The sequence below is a fragment of the Diorhabda sublineata genome, chromosome 3 (genome assembly GCF_026230105.1).
Source record: "Diorhabda sublineata isolate icDioSubl1.1 chromosome 3, icDioSubl1.1, whole genome shotgun sequence".
Taxonomy (NCBI): domain Eukaryota; kingdom Metazoa; phylum Arthropoda; class Insecta; order Coleoptera; family Chrysomelidae; genus Diorhabda; species Diorhabda sublineata.
Genome location: NC_079476.1, coordinates 23,438,337 through 23,462,221, shown reverse-complemented (window position 1 = coordinate 23,462,221; position 23,885 = coordinate 23,438,337). Strand labels below are relative to the sequence as shown.

The window sequence follows — 23,885 nt, the reverse complement described above, 5'->3', positions numbered from 1 at the left end:
GTGATAACTATCATTCAAGAACATGTTCATGAATATATATCAAGGTCATTTGCCGATGGTCATGTTCAATTTCTGTACCGTGGTGCTGTTGATAAATAATAGTCAGAACATGAATAATATTGACATAGGTTATTCGCGGACATGGATTTCAATCTCAATACCCACTCAGAAAATACAGGCACATATCGAACTAGTTACAATGGTCATAATTTTTCAAAAAAAAAACCTTATAACGTCAAATACGAGGATTATTCAGGAACTAAGAGTCGTTTACTTATATAAATTACATATTACAGAATAATTTCGTTGTATCTGTTTCTATATTACTACATAGTATTTTTGGAGTTTACTCCTTAAGAATCGATTTGCATATATAAGGGTCCCGGTATGAGAAAAATGTGAGGAGTAAAATCTATCGATGAATGACCTCGTTACGTTTTTTGTGCGCACCCTATGATGCGCAACTTTCTAATTTGTCAGTGTCATTGCTGTTTTTATTATAAATGTCAATAATTAATATTGTTGTGAAGTTTTAATTTTTATCATTGTGTTCCGCTAAAGTGAACTGAAAGTATTTTCAAATAACTATGACAGAAAGAGGTATAGATGATATTGCCGGAACATCTAACAAACGCGTGGTTGAAAGGTACGTTATAATTCATATATTATATATATGAGCATGTGTAATTTGTATTTATTAAATTTTTTAATAATTATCGATGTAGTTCATATAAAAATATATTTGAAAACAACACATAAAATTAGATAATCAACTCAATATGAATTATCGAGCCCACATAAAATAGAAAATTTCTAACCTAACCAAAAATTAATTTTTTTGTCGATGTCTATAAATTCTTCCACGTTATTATGATTTATTTGATAAATAATTTTTAAATATTAACAACTGTACTGAGTGGCGATTTTAATGACGATTTTAACAAAGATGATGGATTGACATTAATAAAATTTTTAAAATCTGAACTGAATTTAGATATTGTTTCTGATACAGCAATGGGGACAACGAGGTATGGTACAACCATTGATGCGGTATTTTCAAAATTCGTGAACCACGTATCTACGAACGTCCATGTGTCTTATTTTAGTTACCATAAACCACTTGTCACTGTAATTAATAATGCAGACAATGTTGATTTAATTAATATTTAAAAAAATGATAATAGTCTGATAATAATAATTACATAATTTATCAACATTCCTAATGATATATTTGTGCACATCTGAAATTGACTATTGTAAAAAGTTTAATGTAAAATATTTCGTCCATTAGTTATAAAAAATGTATATGAAATGAATAAATATATATTTATATATGTATTTATTTTATACAGTATCAATCTTTTTTAAGTTAAATAAACTCTTTTTGCGTCTGGTTAGACTATCGAACTTAAGGAGTAAACTCCAGTCGTTCCTGGTCTGTTCTGTTCTGTTCTGTTCCAAACATATAACAAATTCAAGATCTGAGGTTAACCGAAAACTCAACAAATAACAAGACGAATAGTCAAAAAAACTTTTTACTGGGTAAATGTATCATTTCACAAAGCTCCATTTAATAAAAACTTACGAGCTATAAGCGAAGCTATAAAGTTCTTAATTGAAATGTGTTATGTGCTAAACTAAACTAAATCATCACGCATAATAATCTAGACATCATCAATCCGTTTAGAACAAGCTACTCCACATAATTTTAGTAAAAGAATGTCGAAATGATAAATACTGACCGAATCACTAAACCATAAGAATCGATTCATAAACTCATACGTTCACGCCCACGCTGACGGCCTCGCTCGCGTTACGTTCGGCTTCAAGTTCGCGTTGTAAACTATTAATTAACAACTTTTTTTGATCGCAGACTGCACCGACATTATAATACCTTTTCGGTCGTGATTATTGAAAGTTGAAAACATATATAACACCAAGGTACATCACACCAGACAGAAAATGGTTAAATTTGGTTATTGCTACTGCGCAAACGTGGTCACATTTCGGGCACAATTCGGTGCAATCTTGAATGCGAGCGAGTGTTTATAAATCACACCTCGACTTTTATTTAATTTATGTTCTACTCGAACAACGGCGTCAACTCGGGTGCAAAAGTAAAAGTTTATAAACTGACCTTCATTTTATACAAAAAAGGCAATAAATTACTTATTTTATATACGTTGCGCATAGATGACATAAGGCTGAATCAATTTTCTAATTAAGTTCAAAGCCCTAGATGGATCTGCCAGTATAAGTAGATATTATCTGTCAAGTTGTGGAATTTGACACAAAACTGGATAATTCAATGTTGGTATACATTGTACAGTTTCTCCTAATAAAACATTAGAACGTGTTGATAGACATAATATATGAAAAATAATATATATTTCATTTTTCGTTTTATTTTCATCTCATTAATAAATAGTAATATCAGTGCTTTTACAATAACTCCAATATTTTTCTAACATTACATGAATTTCTTATAGTTTTTCCATAATAGTTTCGAAAATTCCTTTTTTTGATACTGAATCTTGAAAATACATATATAACTTTGGAGAATATTATAATCAAGAAAAGAAATTGATTTACGCGCCATGAATAAAATTCAAATTTACAAACGTTTTATGAAAATTGTAATATCAGTAGATCATGTTCAGACCCCCAGTCGATATCTATTTGGTTAGAACAAATAACATATCGTATACAATTTAAACATAGTTGATCTGCGAAGTCTCTACTTCTAAATTCTATGATCTGTGAGTGGAATACTGAAGAATACTCATTTCGTTAAAACGAAAATATTCAAAAATAAAAATGAAGAATAATGTATCTGGATAAAATCATTGTCATCGAAACAGTGAATATAAAACTAAACACTCTTAACACATCTTTTGTTTTTTAAATATTTGCAGCTTACACATTCTATTTTTCAGTTTGCAGAATGGCCGAGTAGACAAAACACCATTGCATGAAACAGCTGCAACGTATACAAACAATGAAACAGGGCAACAATCATTCATATAATAATAATTCCACTTGGCAAGTGTATACATAGGTATCTTATTTTTATCTATAGTTGTATTTATTATTGCGGCATTCTTTTGAAAGGATAATATCTACTGAAAGTTCAAGCTGTCAAATCGATTGTGAAATACCTTAGAGGTGGGTGTTGTTGTCTCTAAAATTAACAGTTCCATTGTTACAATCTACAAGTTAATTTCTATTTTTAAAACAATAGTTTCAGTTGTTTGTTTGGATACAGGGTGCGTGCATTTTGATTTGAGTCAGTGATCGACGTCCTTGTGTGGAGCGTTCAGTTTTAGTAGTAATACGCCGTTCGAAATCGCATGTTTTCTATCGAAGAGTATTTCAAATCGAATCTCACCATGCTCAGAGTTGAACTTCGTAATGTTTCATAGAAGGGTTAAACGCAATCGTTTCATTTGTTTCTTTTTCCGGAGAAACGTGTACCTGTATTAAGTATTTTAAATGAAATGGCACATGGCGTGGTCGCCACAGATAAATCTCACTTCAATTTAAATGAACAAGCTGTATTGTTGCTTTTTGGCAGCCAAAAACCCACTTTAGAGTCGTCGAGTATGTCCAAAATTCATATCATTGAAGCATAATTATAGGTATACAAGTGTCACACACAGCCACGTGAAATTCCGGGATCGGCACTGAAGAAGTATGACTTTGTAAACAGTTGTATAAAGTTATTATCGTTCAAAATAATTATCAAATCGTATTTTTGTTTGTTTCGCAATATTTAACTCATCTCATTCATATAGTTGCTCACTGGTTTCAGTTGTTTCCATTAATTAAAACGTCCCCTACAAAAAGCTCTGTAACCAACTGCTTCGCACTCCAAACAGGGGATTATAAATATTATAAACGTGCTTTGCTTGTATAACTTTAATTTGAAAAAAATGAATAAATATATATAAACCCACACGTCGGATTAACTTCAAGTATATTGAAAATCTCTTCTCACTGTTTCGAAGGACCAAATTTATTTATATTTTGATTTTGATATAACGGATTGTGTGCAGTATAAATTCTGTACGTTAATTTTTGTAGACTAGCACTAATTTATTTAAATACACCATTTGGTTCACTATCCCGATGTACTCACTATGACATCAAATTCTTTACTGACCACCCTGCTGCTAGATACTTTCTATATACTATAATCACTTTCTGGAATCTTCGATTTTCTGGAACTCTCTATTTTGTCGTAATCAAAACAGAAAGACCTTCTTAAAAAATTGTGTCTATAAAAATAGTAAGCAACCAATAGGAAACAAAATAGTTTAAACTAGTACGAACAGATAAAGAAAGGAACATGGACTCCCGAATTGTGAATCAGGTTGTTATTCGGATAAACATTTTGTTACTTATACGGATTAAGCTAGAAGTTTAGTTGAGCGGAGAGTATTTTAGTACAAAAATACTCATATTACAAAAGATTTCAAAAAGCTTATGGTAATTTTCTTCCTCGAGAAATCCAAGTATAGATTTCAAATCTATGTATGCAGATTGCTTTATCTACTTTTATAACATGGGAGCGTATAATCCCATAATCACTAATCAGTATCATTTAGCGGCCTGTCTCGTTCACTGTTGGATTAAATCTCTCTTAACCTAGACCGTTCTGCTTGGTCCTAGGTATCTTGGATCCTTTTGTCGTTCAGAAAAATTTACACTTCTTTTTTATATAATAGATTATTATAAAAGGAAAAACTCAACCCCCTGTATTTTAACATTTATTTGCTCTCCAACTTTTCCAAAATTTCAATGAAATTCAATTTAGAATGTGATATAGAGTGGCACATTAAAAATGGAGACACTTGAAATAATTCGTCGAAAGCTAGCTTTCACTTGTCTTTAAAATAATCTAAGACTGTGTCAGATTCAATATGATATGGTTAAAATAATGAAAATATGCTAGTATCTTGAATACGACACATATTTATAGTATCGAGTTACATTTTAATTATCGTTAAATAATGTATTTGACTCAATGAACAAACTTTTAAAACACTAATTAATTATTTTCAATATCAAAGCAACGTAGAAATATAAATGTATCCAACAGAATTTATCAAATCTGGGTTATGCTCTTGAAAAACAATTCATCTTAAAATCCAACATTATTGCCAAGTTTTGGTTCTATAAATATTCACTTTCTAGTCTGATCTTAGATGTAGTAACCTTAATTTTAAACTTTCTGCCTAGTCACTATAACTAAACACCGTTTGTTTCGCTAGCTATTTCATTTTATTTCAACCCCAAATCCTTATTTTTAATTCATTATTTATTGGGTGGCGGACTCACACACCGAGCAAACGCTACTCAAAAAAAAATAGAAATCATCAAAAAAAATCACTCAAAGCTCAGACTCCATATAATGTCCTTGGATATCAAATCTTAGTAAAACTCTAAAAATCGCTCAGATCAAATACTCGTCTAGGATCTTTATAGCACTTGTGGAAATGCCGATCTGAGCTGCAATTTCTTTTATTTTTAGGCGCAGGTCATTTAGAACAATTTTTTCTACTGATTTAATGTTTTTTGAAGTCACAGGACCTCCTCCACAAGGGTCATCTTGTAGTGATTTCCGTCCCCAACGAAACAACTTAGACCAATTTGTTTTGGAGTTAATTGAGAGGTCGTTCGAGCTCTATACGACGAGTACTCGGAGTATATTTGGAGTACAAATTTACTAACATCGATTCAATAACATAAATTCATATTCTATTTTATTTACATATTTTACTTCATAGAATAAATAGGTGATCAAGCCCATTATATTTCAACAAATAATATAATTGTTAATATGGTAAATAAAAAACCCTCATCTCTTATTCTGTTGTCCATTTATATCAAATGTATCGATCTATAGACAGCAGTAAATAACTTAATAACAATTCATCATCAGGTATAGCACATACCGTGGTATTGGAAGATATCAAGTTTGAAATCTTAATTGCCTCTTGAGGCCAGTATGACTCCTCTAATAACTCTATCTGAATTATAGAAAGTATTTTTCGTAGGCCAGCTCAAGAACGTACAATTTCGAAAAAAACATCAATGCCCATTCAAAAAATATTTAACTAGACCTCTTTTTTAAAGATCGTGTCTGAACAAAAAATAGTAAGTTATTTTATTAAAATCATAAAAATTCTAATGATAAGAATCGTGAAATTATCTAATCAGGAATGGTAGTAAAACTTTTCCCTTTCATCACATTTTTCATTTTCGGGGAACCCAAAAGTCGCTTTATGTTAAATCTGATGTGCAAAGCAACTATGGACAGCCAGAGAGACTTTAGGTTTGATTAGTAAGAGCAATGCAGATCTAGTATTGACTTTGTTCACTTGAAGACTTGAGACCCATTTGGTTGCATAAGTATTTAGCAGCTAAAATGTACAATTCAAAAGCGACTTTTGGTATGGAATATGGTCATGATATTTTTCGTTGTATATCGTTTTACAAATATTGTAGTACCCTAATAACCTCATTGAACTAACAAGTTTGTCCACTTTCAACATCTTTTCATCTGTTTTTGATATCAGAGAAGTTCCTGACATTTGTTTGTACTTAACTGACTTATTACGATTTTCAAATCGCTTCTACCACTAGTAAACATTCTTTAAAGTTACTACATTACCTCCATAGACAAATTTTAATAGTTTTCGAGCTTCCTTCGCTCTTTTTCGTCATAAAACAAAAAATTGTTTATCCACTTAGAAAGTCCTGATAGTTGCTTCACCTTAACTGACTCATTTCCATTTATGGAGATTTTGGAAGATGGATGTGAGGCGTATGCAATTACAACCAAAGGATTTAAGAAACTCTACATCAAGAAAGTGTGAACAGAAATTTTTCCAGGGCAAGCCCCATTCACGTATTTCTTCTTTTTCGGCTAATTAAAATCGGTATTCTTTAGATGCTCAATGACAAAATATGTAAATTTGTTCATTGTCGATATCTGATTGAAGATTGAGAACAACTTCACCTAAAACATTGACTAAGTTACTAAGACCCATCTAATGGGGTTCCTACATTAAATCGTTTTAAAATCCAAACGAATTAAATGTAAACGTACTGTTTATATAATAATTTATAACGAATTAGCTACTCATTCACTTATCCAAAACTCCTTCCTTTATCAGTACGGGTCTAGGAAATATGACTCTCGTTAAAGCATCCCCACGATTTTTTATAATCCACAGATAGATACACTTCATCTTTCCGCTCCCAGCTTCTTTGAGCTACGTGTTGCTTCTTTGCAATAAATCATGGAAATTAAATTTGAATTTATAATATTTTTTTCATTCTGATTTTTAATAGCGGTTTTTAGTTTGTAACTTTGTCACCGTAACTGGCCTAAATCATAACATTAATAACAGATTTATTTTATGGGAATTTGGTCGTAGAATTGAACAACCGAAATAAATATTGTTCGTTATCAATATCGTTACATACTGGGGTCTGTAACTTACGGTTTGAAAAGGTTATTACCATAGTTATCACAGAAAAACATTAGTTTTCTAATATTGCTGACAATACTCTTTTTACTTTCCATTCTAGTAATTATTCATAACCTTTTTAACCTTTATTATGAGGTACTATACTCCACAGACGCTGGTACCTTATTCTGAACGTTGATTGAGAACAGTATTGCTAGAGATGGTCATATTATTGTAAATCATAATCTCATTCTCCCCAATTGAGCTTTGAAGTTTGCAAAAGTTTCTACAACTGCTCTAAGTAATCTGCAAAACTCTGTATTTGAACTAAACCATTCACTAATGTTCTATAAGCGCTCTCAGTATTTTATTGTTGATTGTCGACTATATTACTAATAGTTTCCATGTACCTGGTCCCTCAAGGAACTGTTAACGGGCACGTCTACGTGGGCATGAAGAGATTGATCGGTGTCGAGACGGCTCATGGCTTAACGGCTCCGGATCCCAAGGCTGCTTCGATCTCCAACCCTCCTCAACACTGGGCTTCTAACCCAGAGGCCTAAAGAACAATGAGATGTTCGAATTTGTAGCTGATCATGAGTCGAGTGGGACAAACCAATACCGGTTTCCTGGAAGAATAGCTACTGAATTTCATAGATGCGGAACTATGTCACCACAGTTTGTATCTCTTCGGCTGGTTAGGAATCATATCGTAATTCGTATAAAGGTTCAAGTGAAAGCGGCTCAATGATTTTGCAAAAGACATCGATCTTTGGTAATTTCAAGTGAAGCACGACGGGCCTATCAGAAGGTCCTTGGCTGTCCACTATTCTACTATGAGCCCACCTAATTTTCCTTTTGGGACTTTAAGGTTAATCAAATTTTCTTCATCTACTGCACGAGGGCGTCCAGCAAGTCATCTGTAAAACCCAGTACTTAAATAAACCTTTTATAAGATAATGTACTACTAGTTGAAATTTAACACGTCTGACCGCCATTTCAAGAGACAGATTAAATTGTGTACATGAAATGGCGTCGCATCAACCAATGTATCATAAAAGTTATTCTACACCTTAAACTTACTCGATGCTTTTGTATTGTAAAAAAGATCTTATTGAAGAAATGTTGAAATATTGGAAAAACAAAGGATTTGACAACAATGTAAATTCCGAAACCCTTACAAACCATCATTAAGTATCTAGTTAATTTATTTCCAAAGCATATTTTATAATACCTATTTGTTTATATTAGGGTGAAGAATAAGCTCGTAATGATTGTTATTTAGCATTAATAAATCGAATTCACGGCCTCATTAGATTTCTTAAAGAAAAAGATTTATTCATTGGGTAGGTCTTGTAGGATATAACGATCATGATACAAAAGGGATACTTTGAAGGTTGGATAAGTTATGGAGATTGATGTTCGTGTCTGGTACAAATCTAGAAGAATGGTTGGAGGTTATGCTCGGCACGTTTTGAATTTAAAACAGGATAAGATATAATCTAGCAGGTTTAAGTTGTTTTAACGCCAGCCGTTTAAATAACTTTTAGATCAAATTATGAACACTAGTTAATTCTCAAACCGCGTTTGAGGCTAATAAAACAGAAATTATTTCAATCCTAGTGCACGGGTATTAAAAAAAAATTCTTTAGCTAGAAAAACCGGTCTCAGGCACATAATTATATAAAAATAAGTAGCTACAAGTCCACCTAATAATATTTAATTATTGAATAGGTGCTAATAGCACTTTGTGTAGTGGTATAACTTTGCAGGTCATGTTTTTATTGCGTTGATGGTACACTTTAATAACTGTCTCGTTTTATACGCATGAACATTAAAATAATTTACCGTTTCTACGCATTAGTGCCGCTGGCTGTCAAGTCTAAAAACCAATTTTATCGATATTACGGTCCATTATGCAAAGCTACGTCATTGATGTATTTACTAGTCATAATATTAGCGCAAATCCATTTCTTATCGCTTAATAATCTACATGCAGGTGATTGATACCCGTGAAGATGCATTAAAGAGCAGGCAATACACAAAAGACAATGAGTGTAAATTGAAAACAGATTGGATTCGAACAATATTTAACATAGGCGTGGTACATGAATTTAAATCTAAATGTTAGTTTTAACACGACAACATAAACTCAATTAAAACATTATATCAATCCAGCCTCAATGTTTTACATTATCTTTATCTAACTTCATAGTCTTACAACGTTGTTAACTAATTTTATAATATATATCAATTTTTATAGTATAATAACTTCATTATGTAATCTTTTATTCCTAACTATTGAATAGTTCTAAAGTCTTCATCACATTTCTAACCTCAAATAAAAAGATAAAACTACTAATACTTTCCACATCAAAATAACTTCTGCATTTGTAACAGCGACCTCACAGTTAAATTTGGAACTTGAACATACTATTTTTTAGAGGATTATTAGAGGACAGATTTGTAATATAGTAATAAATACTTAGAACTCATATAATTGAACCATTTTAGTTAAACATTAAGCCGGTACTACACGATGCTTCTAATATTGGACGCTGATATGGTTGGACGCATCGTATTGTCGTAGTGCGCATGTCATTCGACGAATGTTTTCCTTTCAACGCTGGCCATAGAAAGTCGTGAGAATGCTATGTGTTCAGTATGAAAAACCAAAGTTGTCAGTGTCATGCAGTTTATTTTAAAAGAATTTATATCTGGTGTATGCTGTTCATCACTTTTTTGACATGTTTTTTATTTCTTTAACACGTTGAGCTCCGGTACAGTCCATATGCCCGCAACTGCGCTGTCCCCACTGCCCAGAGCTGTCCTATGGACCGCACTACGTATTTTATTTCGAACCTTCTCCGTGGCTCAAAATTAAAATGTGTTTTACAGTTTGGTTGAACTGTCCTTGGTCCTTGAAATATTACCTTACACTTGGTCCTTTTGTTTTTTTCAAGATTTTTATACTGTACCCTACACAATCTTTCCTTACCTTGTGACTTGGACCTTCTTTCTTCACTAGGCAATTGGTTTTTGGTTTTGGCGTCTCTTAATCAGCAACAGCCGTAGTTTCTTTCGTCGATAACTTCTTTGCTACCAACACTGATTTGAGATTCAGTGATTGTTATATTCTTTTTTGTTATTCTTTTATAAAGTTTATTGGCATTTACCATGTCTGTACCAAATAACAGATCAATAGCAATTTTTCTATGCCTCTTCAATGTCCTTCTCAAAGAATTGCTGTAGCTTGGCATTTGATCAGACAGATCAGATTTCTGATCGTCTGTCAATGCTTATTGTCTAATCAGCATACTTTGTAGATTACATACATTATCCTTCTATTTTAGTATTGTTATTCCTTTACCGTTTTCTTCCCCAATAAATATGTTACAAACCATACATTAACCGCTGTCCAAAATGTATAAAATGGTTGCAATGGTCATCTTCCAGACTTTGAGTTGACAGTATCTATTTGACCTGTTACTGTTACACCAAATTGTAAATATTGTAGAGACTAATTGTCTGTGGTACATAGCCATTATTTTTCAGTTGATTTAACTCTGTAAATCATCTTATTCCTTCCTCTACGCGTCCTTACCAAGCAAAATCAAAGTGAATAACCTGGCAGTAAACAACGAATCCCTCCATTTCTCTGTATACGAGTGGATAACCACAAAGGATACTTTCTGTCCTAATAGAACAAGATCCGGTAATATATGAGGATATTTAAGAAAATTAGGAGTGATCCGAGGAAATGCAAACGATTTACATTAAGATTCAAGGAGATATCGAGAAAGGCAAACTCTCCCACGGACAAGTACAAGTATCGTAAAGAGATAATTTTGCATCTGATTGTTTTTACCTTTATCTAATTCCGGCAGCTCCTTCCCTTTGATCGAATTATGCTCACAATTGTATGTAGTTTCCTTTGCTAAGTAACATATTCCGACATTTAAAAACCGAATATTTGAACTGTCACAATAGGAATAGTGTTAAGATATGTAGAAAAACAATTGAAAACATATCTAATGGTTAGGGAGACAACGACAAGAAATTGTTCGATGAATAACAGTATTTTCCAAATAATTTTAACCTTTTATAGTAATTTCACAAAATTCTAATTTTTGGGAAATATTACCCGAGTTATTCATGCGGCGAACGCGCCATTTTCACTACTGAAATATATAATACAGATTCACTTTCATTCACCGTTTTCATTTTTCGACCATTTTCCCTAACAACTACCTCAATAAAACAAAATTTCTTCGCCACCCGATTGAAAGAGGCTTGGTAAAGGTTGCCTTTCTTTTATATCCTCTCCAATATACTTCGTAGCACGTTCCAGGACAAAGCAACATAACAACGTCTTTCTACCTTCCACGCTATTTCATGACACAACTTGAACGATACTCGAACTACGCCGCTAGATGTTTGGCACTACTTCGACAAGTTTAATTTAACACTTTGTAGTCGCTTGAGTTTTAAGGCAACTTTGGCCTATTGAAACTTCATTTAATATATGAATTTTATGTATTTAATTGAACTGTTATTATTGTATTACTCCTTCGCCATCCGCCCATCCTTGGTCCTTAGACTTTAAAGCAAAATATTCTAAATAGCTCTTGATGTTAACTTGTACACTCTGTTTTGATACAGATTGATTTCGAATCATATGTTCTTAAGAGAACCGTTTATTACAATTTATCGCGACGTTTTTTTTTTAAATTTAAACTCGTAGATTGGAAGTAATTTGGTTTTATATTGAAACTTCCACATTCCAATACTATGTAGTTTTATGTTTTCTGGAACATTAACAAAAACTCATAAATCAAATACTTCAGCTCGGTCTTCAAATGGCACACCCTTCTAGGAATGTCAAGTATTTTTCTATAACATGAATTTGTCTACCAGCGATGGAAACTGCATTATAAATTCAATTCCCTTTATGTAAAGGCATCAACTTAAGAGCTTAAGGAATTTGCTTTGCGGCAGCTTGCGATTTTGTACTTTTTATTATTTTTAAGTTGTTTTTGATCTGTGCGTGACGGTTTGTTGTATACAGCGACTTCGTCAAGTGTTGGCGGAGTTCCAATTTTTACTGTCGGTCGTTCTATTATTGTAAGCGAATAATTGCAAGTTTAGAAATATACAGGGCTTCACCATTCACCTAAGAAAGCATATAATGAAAAATTACATGATTAAAACGGTTGTGTTCATTTATTAACATTAATTTAATACTGTCACAAATTAATTTGATGAATGGTACTCGTATTAACGGCAGAATCAAAAGAAATAATCGAACTATGAAAATTGTTGGTATGTACTTTAAAAAGAGAAGAATAATTAATTTTAAAAACAATTTATTGATACTGGAAACCTCAATGATTCTGATTTTGATGGGGATAATATTGGCGGAATGGTAATTGATTTTTTCGCACAGGAAATTTGTAAACAGTTAATTTTTTTGTACTCCCACTCTCGAGTACTCTTGAGCGGCATTGTGCTAGCATTATAATCTGATCTTAAGATCAATAAACATTCTGCAGCTAACTCAAATTAATATTCAGTAAGTAACTTACTCTATAGATTTCTAATACATATTGTACACTAATTAACGTACATTATTCTAATTTTGACAATCTTACTCCACCGACTCATAAGGTTTAATCCTTTTGAGTGTTCTCGCTATCCCTGCAGACTCAATGTCTAACCTCACCGTTAGTATGATGTTTTTGATTTGTGGAAAATTTCATTACAGTTTGGTCAATGGTATCCATATCCAGCAGTTTATGGAGATTACTGTTTCCAATGTACCTTATTCTGAAATATCTGAATGATTTATAAACTACTTTGACTAGACCAGCACCATAGTTGAATACCAGACGAACAAGTGGATTGGTTTATAAAGCATAAACTTGTTGTGTACTAAGTGGATCAACCGATACATTTTTTTTCATATATTTTTATAAATATATGTTATTAAGGTCTATTAGCGAAGTTTTCGAGTATAAATTTGGATTCATTCATATTAATCCTCCACTTTTATGTCCATTTGTCGATTTTGTTGATTGATAAATGTAGTTTTGGTGTCGCTTTTTCATTTATTCCCTGCTGCTTATGTGGCAATATCGTCAGCTTCGTATATAAGAAGTTTTAGAGAAGTTACAAGACATGAGACTTCTCCTCGATCGATTCTTAAGCGTCTCTCTATGTAGGCAAGAACATCTTCATTTAATGTTTCAAACTATAGAATGCCTGTACGACGTGAAGAAATATTGTGGAAAACTTTTTCTCTCCTAGTGGCTTTTCTTTTATATTTGTCATTCAGTGGCTCTAATCGATGGTAGAGAGGGTTTATATAAACTCAACTGATGTCACAATCAACCTTAATACGCTTATCTATTTCTGATATCGTTCAATTCTAATTTTCTTTAGCCTTTAAAAAGTGATCCTTTTTCTCTTCCGTCACTTTCACATAACCTCTATTCGTTTAGCTTCAGTTGTTAAATGGTTAGGAATCATGTTTCACCCAAATTAAAATTTTTAAAATTAAAAACTATTGATGTCTGGACAAACTTTCATTGTCTTAACGAGTGCTTTAATATGTAAAGTTAAAGTGATCGGATTTCGAAACAGTAAAATCGTTCATTTTACTATCTATCAAATAAGTTTATCACAAATAAATGATTTGCATGGCAAACAGCAGAAAACGTAAAGACAGCTATTCTTATTGCGCATGTTTCTGACAAGCGAAAATTTCGCAAACACTTAATTAATGGACTGTATAAGTAGCAATAGGATTTCATTTAAATAGTTTAACATTAGTGGAGAAATCAGATATTAAAAAGAGATTCCAATAGTCTCTGAATATTATTTTGTGTCAACTGTTAATTGACAGAAGAAATATAGTCTGCGACATCGTGGCTTTTACGGGATGTTCACAGAGTCGGATGTGGTTATGGAAAACACTTGTACTTTAATTCTAAAATAGTATAAATCTAAACAAAAAGAAGTAACTACAAGCTTCTACTGACGGTAAAAAAAGATAGAATGTATACAGACAAGTGACGTATTGTAAGTATGGGCTCCTACTGTCAGTAAAAAAGGGTACGACAGGTGACGTACTGTAAGTCTGTGTTTCAACCTTGGACTATACAGTTACATGACAGTTATTAACGTCAGCCAATTAGGATGTTCATATGTTTATTTTGTATTTATGTTCTTATTTTAAATAAACGTTTCATTATTATTTATATATAGTCGATAACATAAACACTCTCAAACGTTGCAACAAGGACGACATTCCATCTTATTAATAGCAAAGCTGAAAAAAATTTAGTTCAACAAGACGTATTGATAAGAGATATATTTTTGTCTTGTTTATGTTGTAAAGTATTTGATTTTAATACAATATATTTCAATGATATGATTCTAAAAAGGCTAATTACTATTATCGCCCAAATTTTTCCCCCTCACATTATAAAAGTGGAAAATAATTGAAATGAACAACGTGAATAGAATCATCCTGTAATAGCTGCAAATCTTTCTGTCTTCTACTTCGCGAGTTAATTTGAAGCCGACGAGAATGCTCTTCAAAAATATTTACTAGGAAATTTCAATGGTATGCAACAACAAATTGGGCGTGTCCAAAGTTGTCCCGCTTGACTTGAAAAAAATACGATATTTGACATAAAAAATTACATGTTAAATGAGAATGAGGTGTTTTTAACATTAATTTTACTTAATTATATATTTAACTTATTGTGGATGTGAGAAGAAATCTTACTAACCGGTCAACAAGAATGCACATCAAATGAATTTCAAGTTTGAAATGATACGTGAAACACATTTTGTTTAATTTTCTCTTTACAAAATATTTTTATCAAAGTCCAAACTCAAGGTTCACTGATTAGTCAATCCAAACCATCCTTATTACGGTATTTTGTATAATTTGATATATTAATTGGCGCACGTGCACCCCAGAATACAATTCTGCATATTATCAATGTCGATTGCTCAAAAAAACATTACTTAGTGGATAAGGGTTGTAGGTCATATCTTGCATCTAAGTTACAAGTTATAAACTTCGAAATGGCAGGCAAGACAACAGAAAGCTTTTATTTGGTGAAATATGGAAAGAAGCGCATACAAAAGAAGTTATGGACGAATTTCAGAAGTAATTAAAGTCAAACTTAATTTCGTAAATCGGCTTCAAATTGTCTTGAAATTTATGTCCAGTGAATAAAAAGTAAATTCAAGCAAAATTCAAGACTTTTTGCACTTTAACTGCAGCTATTTTGGACAGGAATTATCTATAATATAATATGCCAACTATTTTGTATAAAATGTTGATTCATGGCTGAAACATTATTGAGAGCGCTGAATTACGCTTTGGACTACTGAATGAAGGTACTCAACAGAGCCTAAACAAAGATGTTAGGAAGTACAAGGAGCAATTCTCAAGAAGAAGCTCGCGAAAATTAACATTAGAAGACACGTATAGTATCTTCTGATCTGCTCAACTGGTGTGAGAAAACCATTTCCAAAAAGATCTATTACCATGTGTTAAATATATTATATGAACCAAATAAGAAGAAATATCTCTAATTAAGCTTTTACTTACTTAATGCTTTGAACTTTTATCGATCTTACGGATGTGTGCATCAATTAAGGATTTGTCTTTTGCCTCAAAGTAGGCTTCAGTTTCAGCAATTGTTTCTTCATTTGAGCTGAATGGCTCGCGGTCGAGAATTTTTTTGAGATGAGCCAGATATAGATACCATCGTTGCCATCAACTTGTGAGTCGTTGCATTCTCTAGGTTGAAACAATGGTTTTTTCTTCGATATTTGAGGCCGTTTTTCCTTGATTTTCGCATTCAAACAATCCAAGCGTTCGCTATTGATTGTCTATCCCATTTGGAAGTAGTCAATGAATAATATTCCATGCGCATCCCAAAATACTGAAAATACCCAGCTGACTGTTGTGCCTTTGGATGCTTCGCACATGGTTCACCGGTTGTAGTCCACTCAGATGAGGATCGTTTTGATTTCGGAGTGACGTCGACGTAAAAAATCTGATTTATTATGTGTAAACATGGCCAAACACTGCACACACTCCAGTTTGCATACAAAAAAAATGAATTTCACATATGTAATTTGAAGTGGCTTTACCATATTTAATATTGATAATTTTCCTAAATGTAATTTTGTCAAGAAATGGATTCTTCAGAATTTATTTGAAAAAAAAGTGGCATATATGGCATTTTAATCTTATTTTATCAAGAAATGTCTTTTCCCAGTCTAGAAATGCTTTTCCCGGAATTTATTTTGACCAAATAAAGCTTCTTCAAATTTAATTTCAACAAAAACGGGGTTTTCTCATTGAATTTGGATAAAACCTAAGTTTTTAAATTTATTTTGTAAAGAAATGTTTTTCCTAATCTTTTTCAGAACTTATTTGTATAGTAAGCGGATTTTATAAATTCAGTTTGGACATCAACTGGCTTTAACAAATTTAATTTCCACCGAAAAAGGAATTTATAAATTTATTTAGACAAAACATTTCCCGCATTCTATTTATACATAAATATAATTTTGTTAACAAATAACTTTCCTATAAGTAATTTTTTCAAAAAATGACGATGTCATAAATTATCTGGATAAAAAAACGCTTGTCCGGTTTTCATTCAAAAAAAAGTGGATTTTTCATATTCATTTTATCAAATATTAAATCTATTTTTGTCAAAATCACTTTTCGCAAAATTTATTTCAACCAAAAGAGGCTTCTGCAAATTCAATTTGGTCAAAAATGGCTTTCCCAAATGATCTTTCAAATTTCTTTTATTTCTAGTATTAAAAGAATTTGTTTTCTCCAAATCTAGTTTTGACAAAACGCTTCTGTAAGTTTTTTTTGTAAAACGAAAATGAATCGAAAGTAAATACTCATTATGTAAATCAAGAAGGAGATAGCTTCTACATATCCAGATCTAATCATCAGAGGGCATATCGTTTATCAGAAGTTTCGAATTAAGGTTGATTGCGCTAATATTTTGAAAGTTTCAAACTAATTTTATTTCCTGATTAATGGTATTTCATATTATTATTTCAATTTGTAGAAACAACTTTTACCTGTATCAAAAAATATTGTGAATATTGATGTAAAATAGTTTCTAAAATGATAAAATTTCACTTTCTATTGCAGGCGCCATGTGTGTACCCGACATTCTGAAAAACCAGTTAAATCCAAACAACCTTATTGTAAACCTACATTCAAAAACTATGTGATACGATGCCAAGGCAACCAAATTTGTAAGGGTGTAAGGTGAGACAACGATATTTAAGTATTTTTTACTAGAATTAAAACCCGTAAGTTGTTTTATTTGTTATTCAATTAACAAAATATTTTATTTTGACGCAATAATCAAAAAATCCAGTTCATCATCTTGTTGGTATCTATTAAATCAATGTCATGCTACCCATTAGTATTTACTTTTTTTAGGTATTAATTAAAAAAATTGTTTTATAACATTGACATCAATAGTTGTTTTATTTTTTATTCTAGATTAGTTTATGAGACACATTATAAAGATGTAGTTACAACAAAAACTTCTAGCGATATGGTTTTTACGTGCTGCCCAGGATGGACCCAAGCTACCAACAAAAGTAACGGATGTAACAAAGGTAGGATCTTGATAAACAATTCAAATAGTTGGTTGAATATTTTCGTACAATTATAGCATGAACATTGTTATTATATTCATAATGATGCATCTTCTCAACTCTTCTTGTATTTCCATAACACATCCTGTCATTAAAATCAAGTAAATGTCATAGAAGTGACTTAGTTGCAGCTACTGACTAAAACCAGTAACATGAATTGCAACTGACCAATAAGATACTATAACGTATTTATTTACACTCTTTCTTCTCGAGGGATGAATTAATAAACACTGTCTCTCACGTCTGTGTCTGTGTCCCATTTATTTACACACTATACAATACACTTAACTAATTTATTTATAAATATCACTTAAACAATTTCTGCGATTACTTTTACTAATTCGTTCTTTTCGTTACTATTCATTTAAAACTAACTAACTGCACTACATAAACATATTTATATACCACAAATAGAATTCTACAAAGTTCAAGAACAAAAAGAAACACAAGGAATAAATAAATAGACTTTCCTTGGAATTATTTAGAAGAAATACCGTAAATTAACCGCCGATAATAAAAACTTCATCGAAGGCACATCTCCCATTTATAAAAAACAAATTAGGGCGTCGCATGAATTCGCCGAATTTTAAAATTCCATTGTTGCTGAACAGGGCCGGCCTAAGGACCCATTTCGCGAGTTTGTTCGTAACAATATGAATAAGTAAAACAAACGCAGGTGTGAACTAAAACTTACGTCAAAACTTAAGCCACGAACTTACATCGAAGGTGTTGCAGGTTTTCTGCGGTTTCCCTGCAACCTGTTGAACAGGTTCCCTAGCAAAATGGCCGACGATAGGAAATAATGCAGCCGCAGCTATACCCGCTTTCAAATTTGAAAACTCAAAAATTAAAAAGAAACCCAAACCGAGAAGAATAGTTTTTGCTTGTAAGCTCTCTTTTCGTTTTGCTCTAGCCAAAATCCTAAATCTCCGCTTTTCCTCCTCTAGAAAAGTTAGAAAACACAACCCCATGCGACCACCACAACCCTGGAACCAGAGGAGTAATTCCTATATCAGGACCCACTCCAACAAATTCTCCTCATAAGAAAATTTTCCGTATCCTACCAAATTCTATCCAACCAATCTCTCTTCACGGTCTTACATAAAGTTCCTGAAACGAAGATATCGAGGTGGGTTAGTTATCTCACTCTGTGGCCGCAGGTCAGCTTTGTGATCGAGGTATGGATAATAAGCGCATGCGTAATGCAGCTTAACAAGTTGTGTTATCCTAATAATAATTATCATTTCCACAAGTAATAAATTGTTATGAATAAAAGTAGCTACTACGCAATCTAATATTTAAAAGTATTTTATGATGTGAGTATCCCTAGATAGCAGCGCCGCGCCATATCAATTCGATGAACTTGAAATTTGGACAACATGAGAACCACGCCGCTCTGTAGAAATTGGTTTCGGTTTCATGACCTAAATGTAAGACCGTGACTTTAAAGTACATGCGATACCTCATTTAAATGTCAAATTTTAATAATAACACTAGTTTACATGGTTTTCATACCTCAGCTGAAAGGTATTATAGAGTGTCTCATAAATAATATCGTTTTCCAATGTTCACATATTACCCAACAACGGAAACATGATTCTTTATAGAACTGTTAAAACTAACGTATTTGTCAAATTCATGTAATTTTGACAGATGACATCAAAAGTATGGCGGAAACTAACAATACAAACACCGTAGTGAAAGCTTTTTTTCGAATGAATATTTTACATTCATTCATGTTCATAAAATGTTTCTCGTATACTACGGCGACTTTTACGATTATTTACAGTTTTTTGTATTCTACCGAACATAATATTTACGAGTAATTTTATGTGGTCGTTAAAGGCAATTTCTTGTCATGAAAAAATATTAGAAACAAAAAGAATAGCTTGCTATGTGATTTATTACTTGTTCATGACAAAAAATATTCTTTAAAAAGAAGAAGAATCTTCATAAAGAAGATAAACCGGGTATCTAATACCCAACTCATATACCAATTGTGACATTGATAACGTAATAGAGCGGCATTCTTTTCAATTTTCATACATTTTTGTATCCATAAGAGGTTAACTAATAGTAAGAAAAGACAAATTATTATACGGATAGTAGGAGACGAGAATAGGAGAAAGCAGAAGAAACTGTCATCAAGGTTGTAGCTGCTGCAGAAAAAAATGGTAATATAATAGGATGGCAACACTGACGTGCTTTACACTTTCGAAGTTTATAATTTCTCAAATTTCATTTGAGATTCATTTAACAGCAATAAGACTAATCTTACCTCTTTCTCTTTGATGACGAGTATTTATGTGAGCCCCATGGAGAATATCGAACAACAACTATGGAACTATGGAAACAACAGTAATAAACAAAAGAGAAGAGGAAGAACTTAAAAGAACCGAAAGAAAGATAATGAGAACTATAACAGGCCCAAACATAATACAGGAAGGAGAAAGAAGAGCAAAGAAAAACGAAGAAATAGAGATAGAACTAGGGAAGGAGAATATAGTGAGTTAAATAAAAGTACAAAGGCTCAACTGGGCCGGGCACATAATGAGAAGAATACCAATTGAAATGATCAAAAGAATAAGGATACCATTGTGGCCAAGAGAAGAGAAAAACTTGGAGAAACGGAATAGAGGAGGACTCAATATAGAAAACTGGAGACCAAAATGGCGGAGCCGAAAAGAGATAACAACAAAAGCTGCCAAAACAAACGACAAACTATAAAAAATAAAAATTAGAAAACGAGGAGTGATCCAACTAAAAAAAAGGATTTAAAGCGCCAAAAGCGATAGCCATAATCGACGTGGGATTGAAAGGCTTGATGATGGTGATGATGATGACTCAAAGTCAACATAAAATTTAATATCTTCATTCTCCATACCTACATCTTCTAGCTATTCATTTGTCCAATATTTAGCAAATTGTATCTCTTTAATGCTCTACATTGTTTAGATGAAAGTATATCTCTTGATTCTCGTAATATTTGTTCTTATTTAAATTCACTCATAAATAATTTATAGAGTCACCTTCCAAAATAAATGTAGATCTATTATGACACCTTCCATGAAGTCTATTCAAACCAGCCTCAAAAATTTCTCGTATATCTTTCATAGAGACTTTAACAGAACAAATCTGGTGTATTCTGTGGATGCTTTGCTTTGCTTCGAGGCTCTTCTGCGTTACGCCACAATCTTTGTTGTCAAATCGTGTTATGGGAATTGCTAATTTACCCAAAACGGGTTCTGAGTATTACGCTACGTATAGTGATCGAAATAATGTGGATAAATTTACCCATATTGAGATCTGAGTCCACAACGAGTTGTAGATATATTGTTCTAATTCGTCATTCGTCAATTGTGTACAAAATATACATAACAATTTTTTATTTTTCTTTCCTCAACTAAATCACAACTTTAGTGGAATACTCTGTTTTGCTTTCATGTATTTCATAAACCAAACAACTTCCTTCGTTGTGCAATTAAAACTTTATAATATAATAAAATTTAAATAGAAATTACATATATATATATATATATATATATATATATATATACTTGGTCGCTATAAAAACAAGTCAATAAATTTGAGTATTGCTTGCACTCGGCTAGATAACTAACAAAAACAATGTATGTATGTCAATTGCTCACAAGAAAGACTGAATTTACTATTAGTTCTACCTGTAGATAATAGTCTTACTTTCAATCTCTTTATTATAATTAACTACAGGAACCTTTGATCTCTGTAAAATGAATAGTCATATCTATTTGTACAAGAAATAAATATTTACCTTCATCACTATGTACGAGGAGAATTTTTGAAATTAGTACCGTTTTGAAAATAAAAAAACAGAACTATTTGCTCAATAAGTTTCTTGTACCCAATATTGCACCTTAATACTAGTCCAAGCGCTGTAGCGAAAATTTTACTAATCCCTAACATTAAAACCAAAAGTAGTGATTTTTGGCACACAAGTGGTTTTTGAAGAGAACTTTAAGAAACGAGTAGCCATGGAAAATGGAAAAACCACCATTACCACTGGTATTTCGTCAATAACATGGAAAAAATTGAGTAATTCGATCCACGTATTCAGAGCGAGAAAATTCTCACTCTCTCTTCATGTTTTTTAGAAGTTTAGTCAATTTTGGAGATACGTGGACCCGAAATGTTGTTTTTCAGTAATGAACCCCTGGTGCGACAGTTGTGGCGCGCATGATCAAGTTAATTCGGCTCTAACTTTGTGATTTAAGTTTACTGAAATCAGATCTTCATGTTAATTGTTATAAAGTTGATTTTCCGATCATCCAAAATTGATATTTGTCAACTCGCTTCTCGTGAAAGTGTAAAAAAAGATTAAACAAAACATTCTTCTCGCAAGTTTTTATATGGATATTCTTAAAGAGCAGGATCTTGGGACTAAAATAACAAGAAGCCTTTTTCGGGAATCTGCACTTCTGTACAGCTCGAAAAAGTTAAAACGTTATAATATTATATGTGATTAGTTGATGATTGACGTTTGAAATGAAACTGTAATTAGTTGGAAACAAATTTGATCCAAACAAGTTAAAAAAAATTAACCAACAGTCAGGCTATTCCGAAGCAATTTGTTTTATTCACGAATTTACTGAATGGAGATTTACAAACTTTCGAGTGGTGGAGAGGTGCAAATTCGTAGTTTCCCGAGAAGTTGATGTTTGGATAGATATCCTAGGAAATCATAGAGTTGCACCTGTTAGAGAATAATTCAACTTGTGAGAATTATCTGCAGATGCTGCCAAATCCAATAGAACCTTTAATTTTTTTTTAATAATTTAGATGAATTTCATCAGGATGATACTTGATTGACGAATTTCAATGCTATAACTAACTTGATTACGAGATCTCACACTAAACTGTTGTCAAAATCTCGTCTTGTTTGGACGAGATCGAGACTAGAAGATTCACGAGCTGATGTTAAACCCTAATTCAGTTGTACTAAACATGTGATTCAGAATATGAATGAAGTTATCACTAGACAAAGTAAAAAACAATTCATCGGGAAAATTTGTCATTTCCTTTCAATGCCCTCCACGCCACTGACTTTATTAGTCTACAAATCACTTGCGGCCGCCTAAAGACAGACACACCATACTACAAAATGATTTACTTAGCTTCGGGTTTCAGAAAAAAAAGATTTCGGCAAAAACTCCCCGATATTATTCGATACTGACTACTTATTCTTTTTGTCGCTGAAGGCGGGCTCCACTTGTTACTTTTTAATACGAAGATGATTTAGTCCGATAGCATTAAGCGAGCAATACTGTCGAAAGTTAAAAAAGGTAAATATATGAGGTTCTAAATGAAAAAACTTTTTGCCATTGTTATACTTTGTTCGTGACAGGTGAAAACCTTTTTTCAATAGTCCTTTCTCGATCAATACAAACTCTTATATATAACAGATCTTGTTACCCTTTCTAGAAAGTAATTTTTCAAATAATTTAAATCAATACCAATAGAGACAAACATTCCAGATCAAAAGAGCATGTACGACCAAAAAAATGAAATTATGATTAAATTTTAAAAACACTTGTCTGACTCTAGAGAATCAATAGGGAGTCAAATAATACTGAAAAGCTGGTCCATCAAGTGAAACAGTGAAATCGTCTAATGTTGCAAAAAATTACAAACAAAAATTAATGAAAC

General features: G+C 32.2%; 1 protein-coding gene across 1 annotated transcript in view; it reads left to right on the top strand.

Moving 5' to 3' along the window:
* The window catches only part of LOC130441367 (epidermal growth factor-like protein 8), an 88,181-nt gene that overhangs the window by 55,735 nt on the left and 8,561 nt on the right, over positions 1-23,885 (top strand). The window contains exons 2-3 of the mRNA XM_056775013.1: positions 17,686-17,805; positions 18,046-18,164. Coding sequence (XP_056630991.1) covers positions 17,686-17,805; positions 18,046-18,164 — 239 coding nt within the window. The remainder of the gene's footprint in view (positions 1-17,685; positions 17,806-18,045; positions 18,165-23,885) is intronic.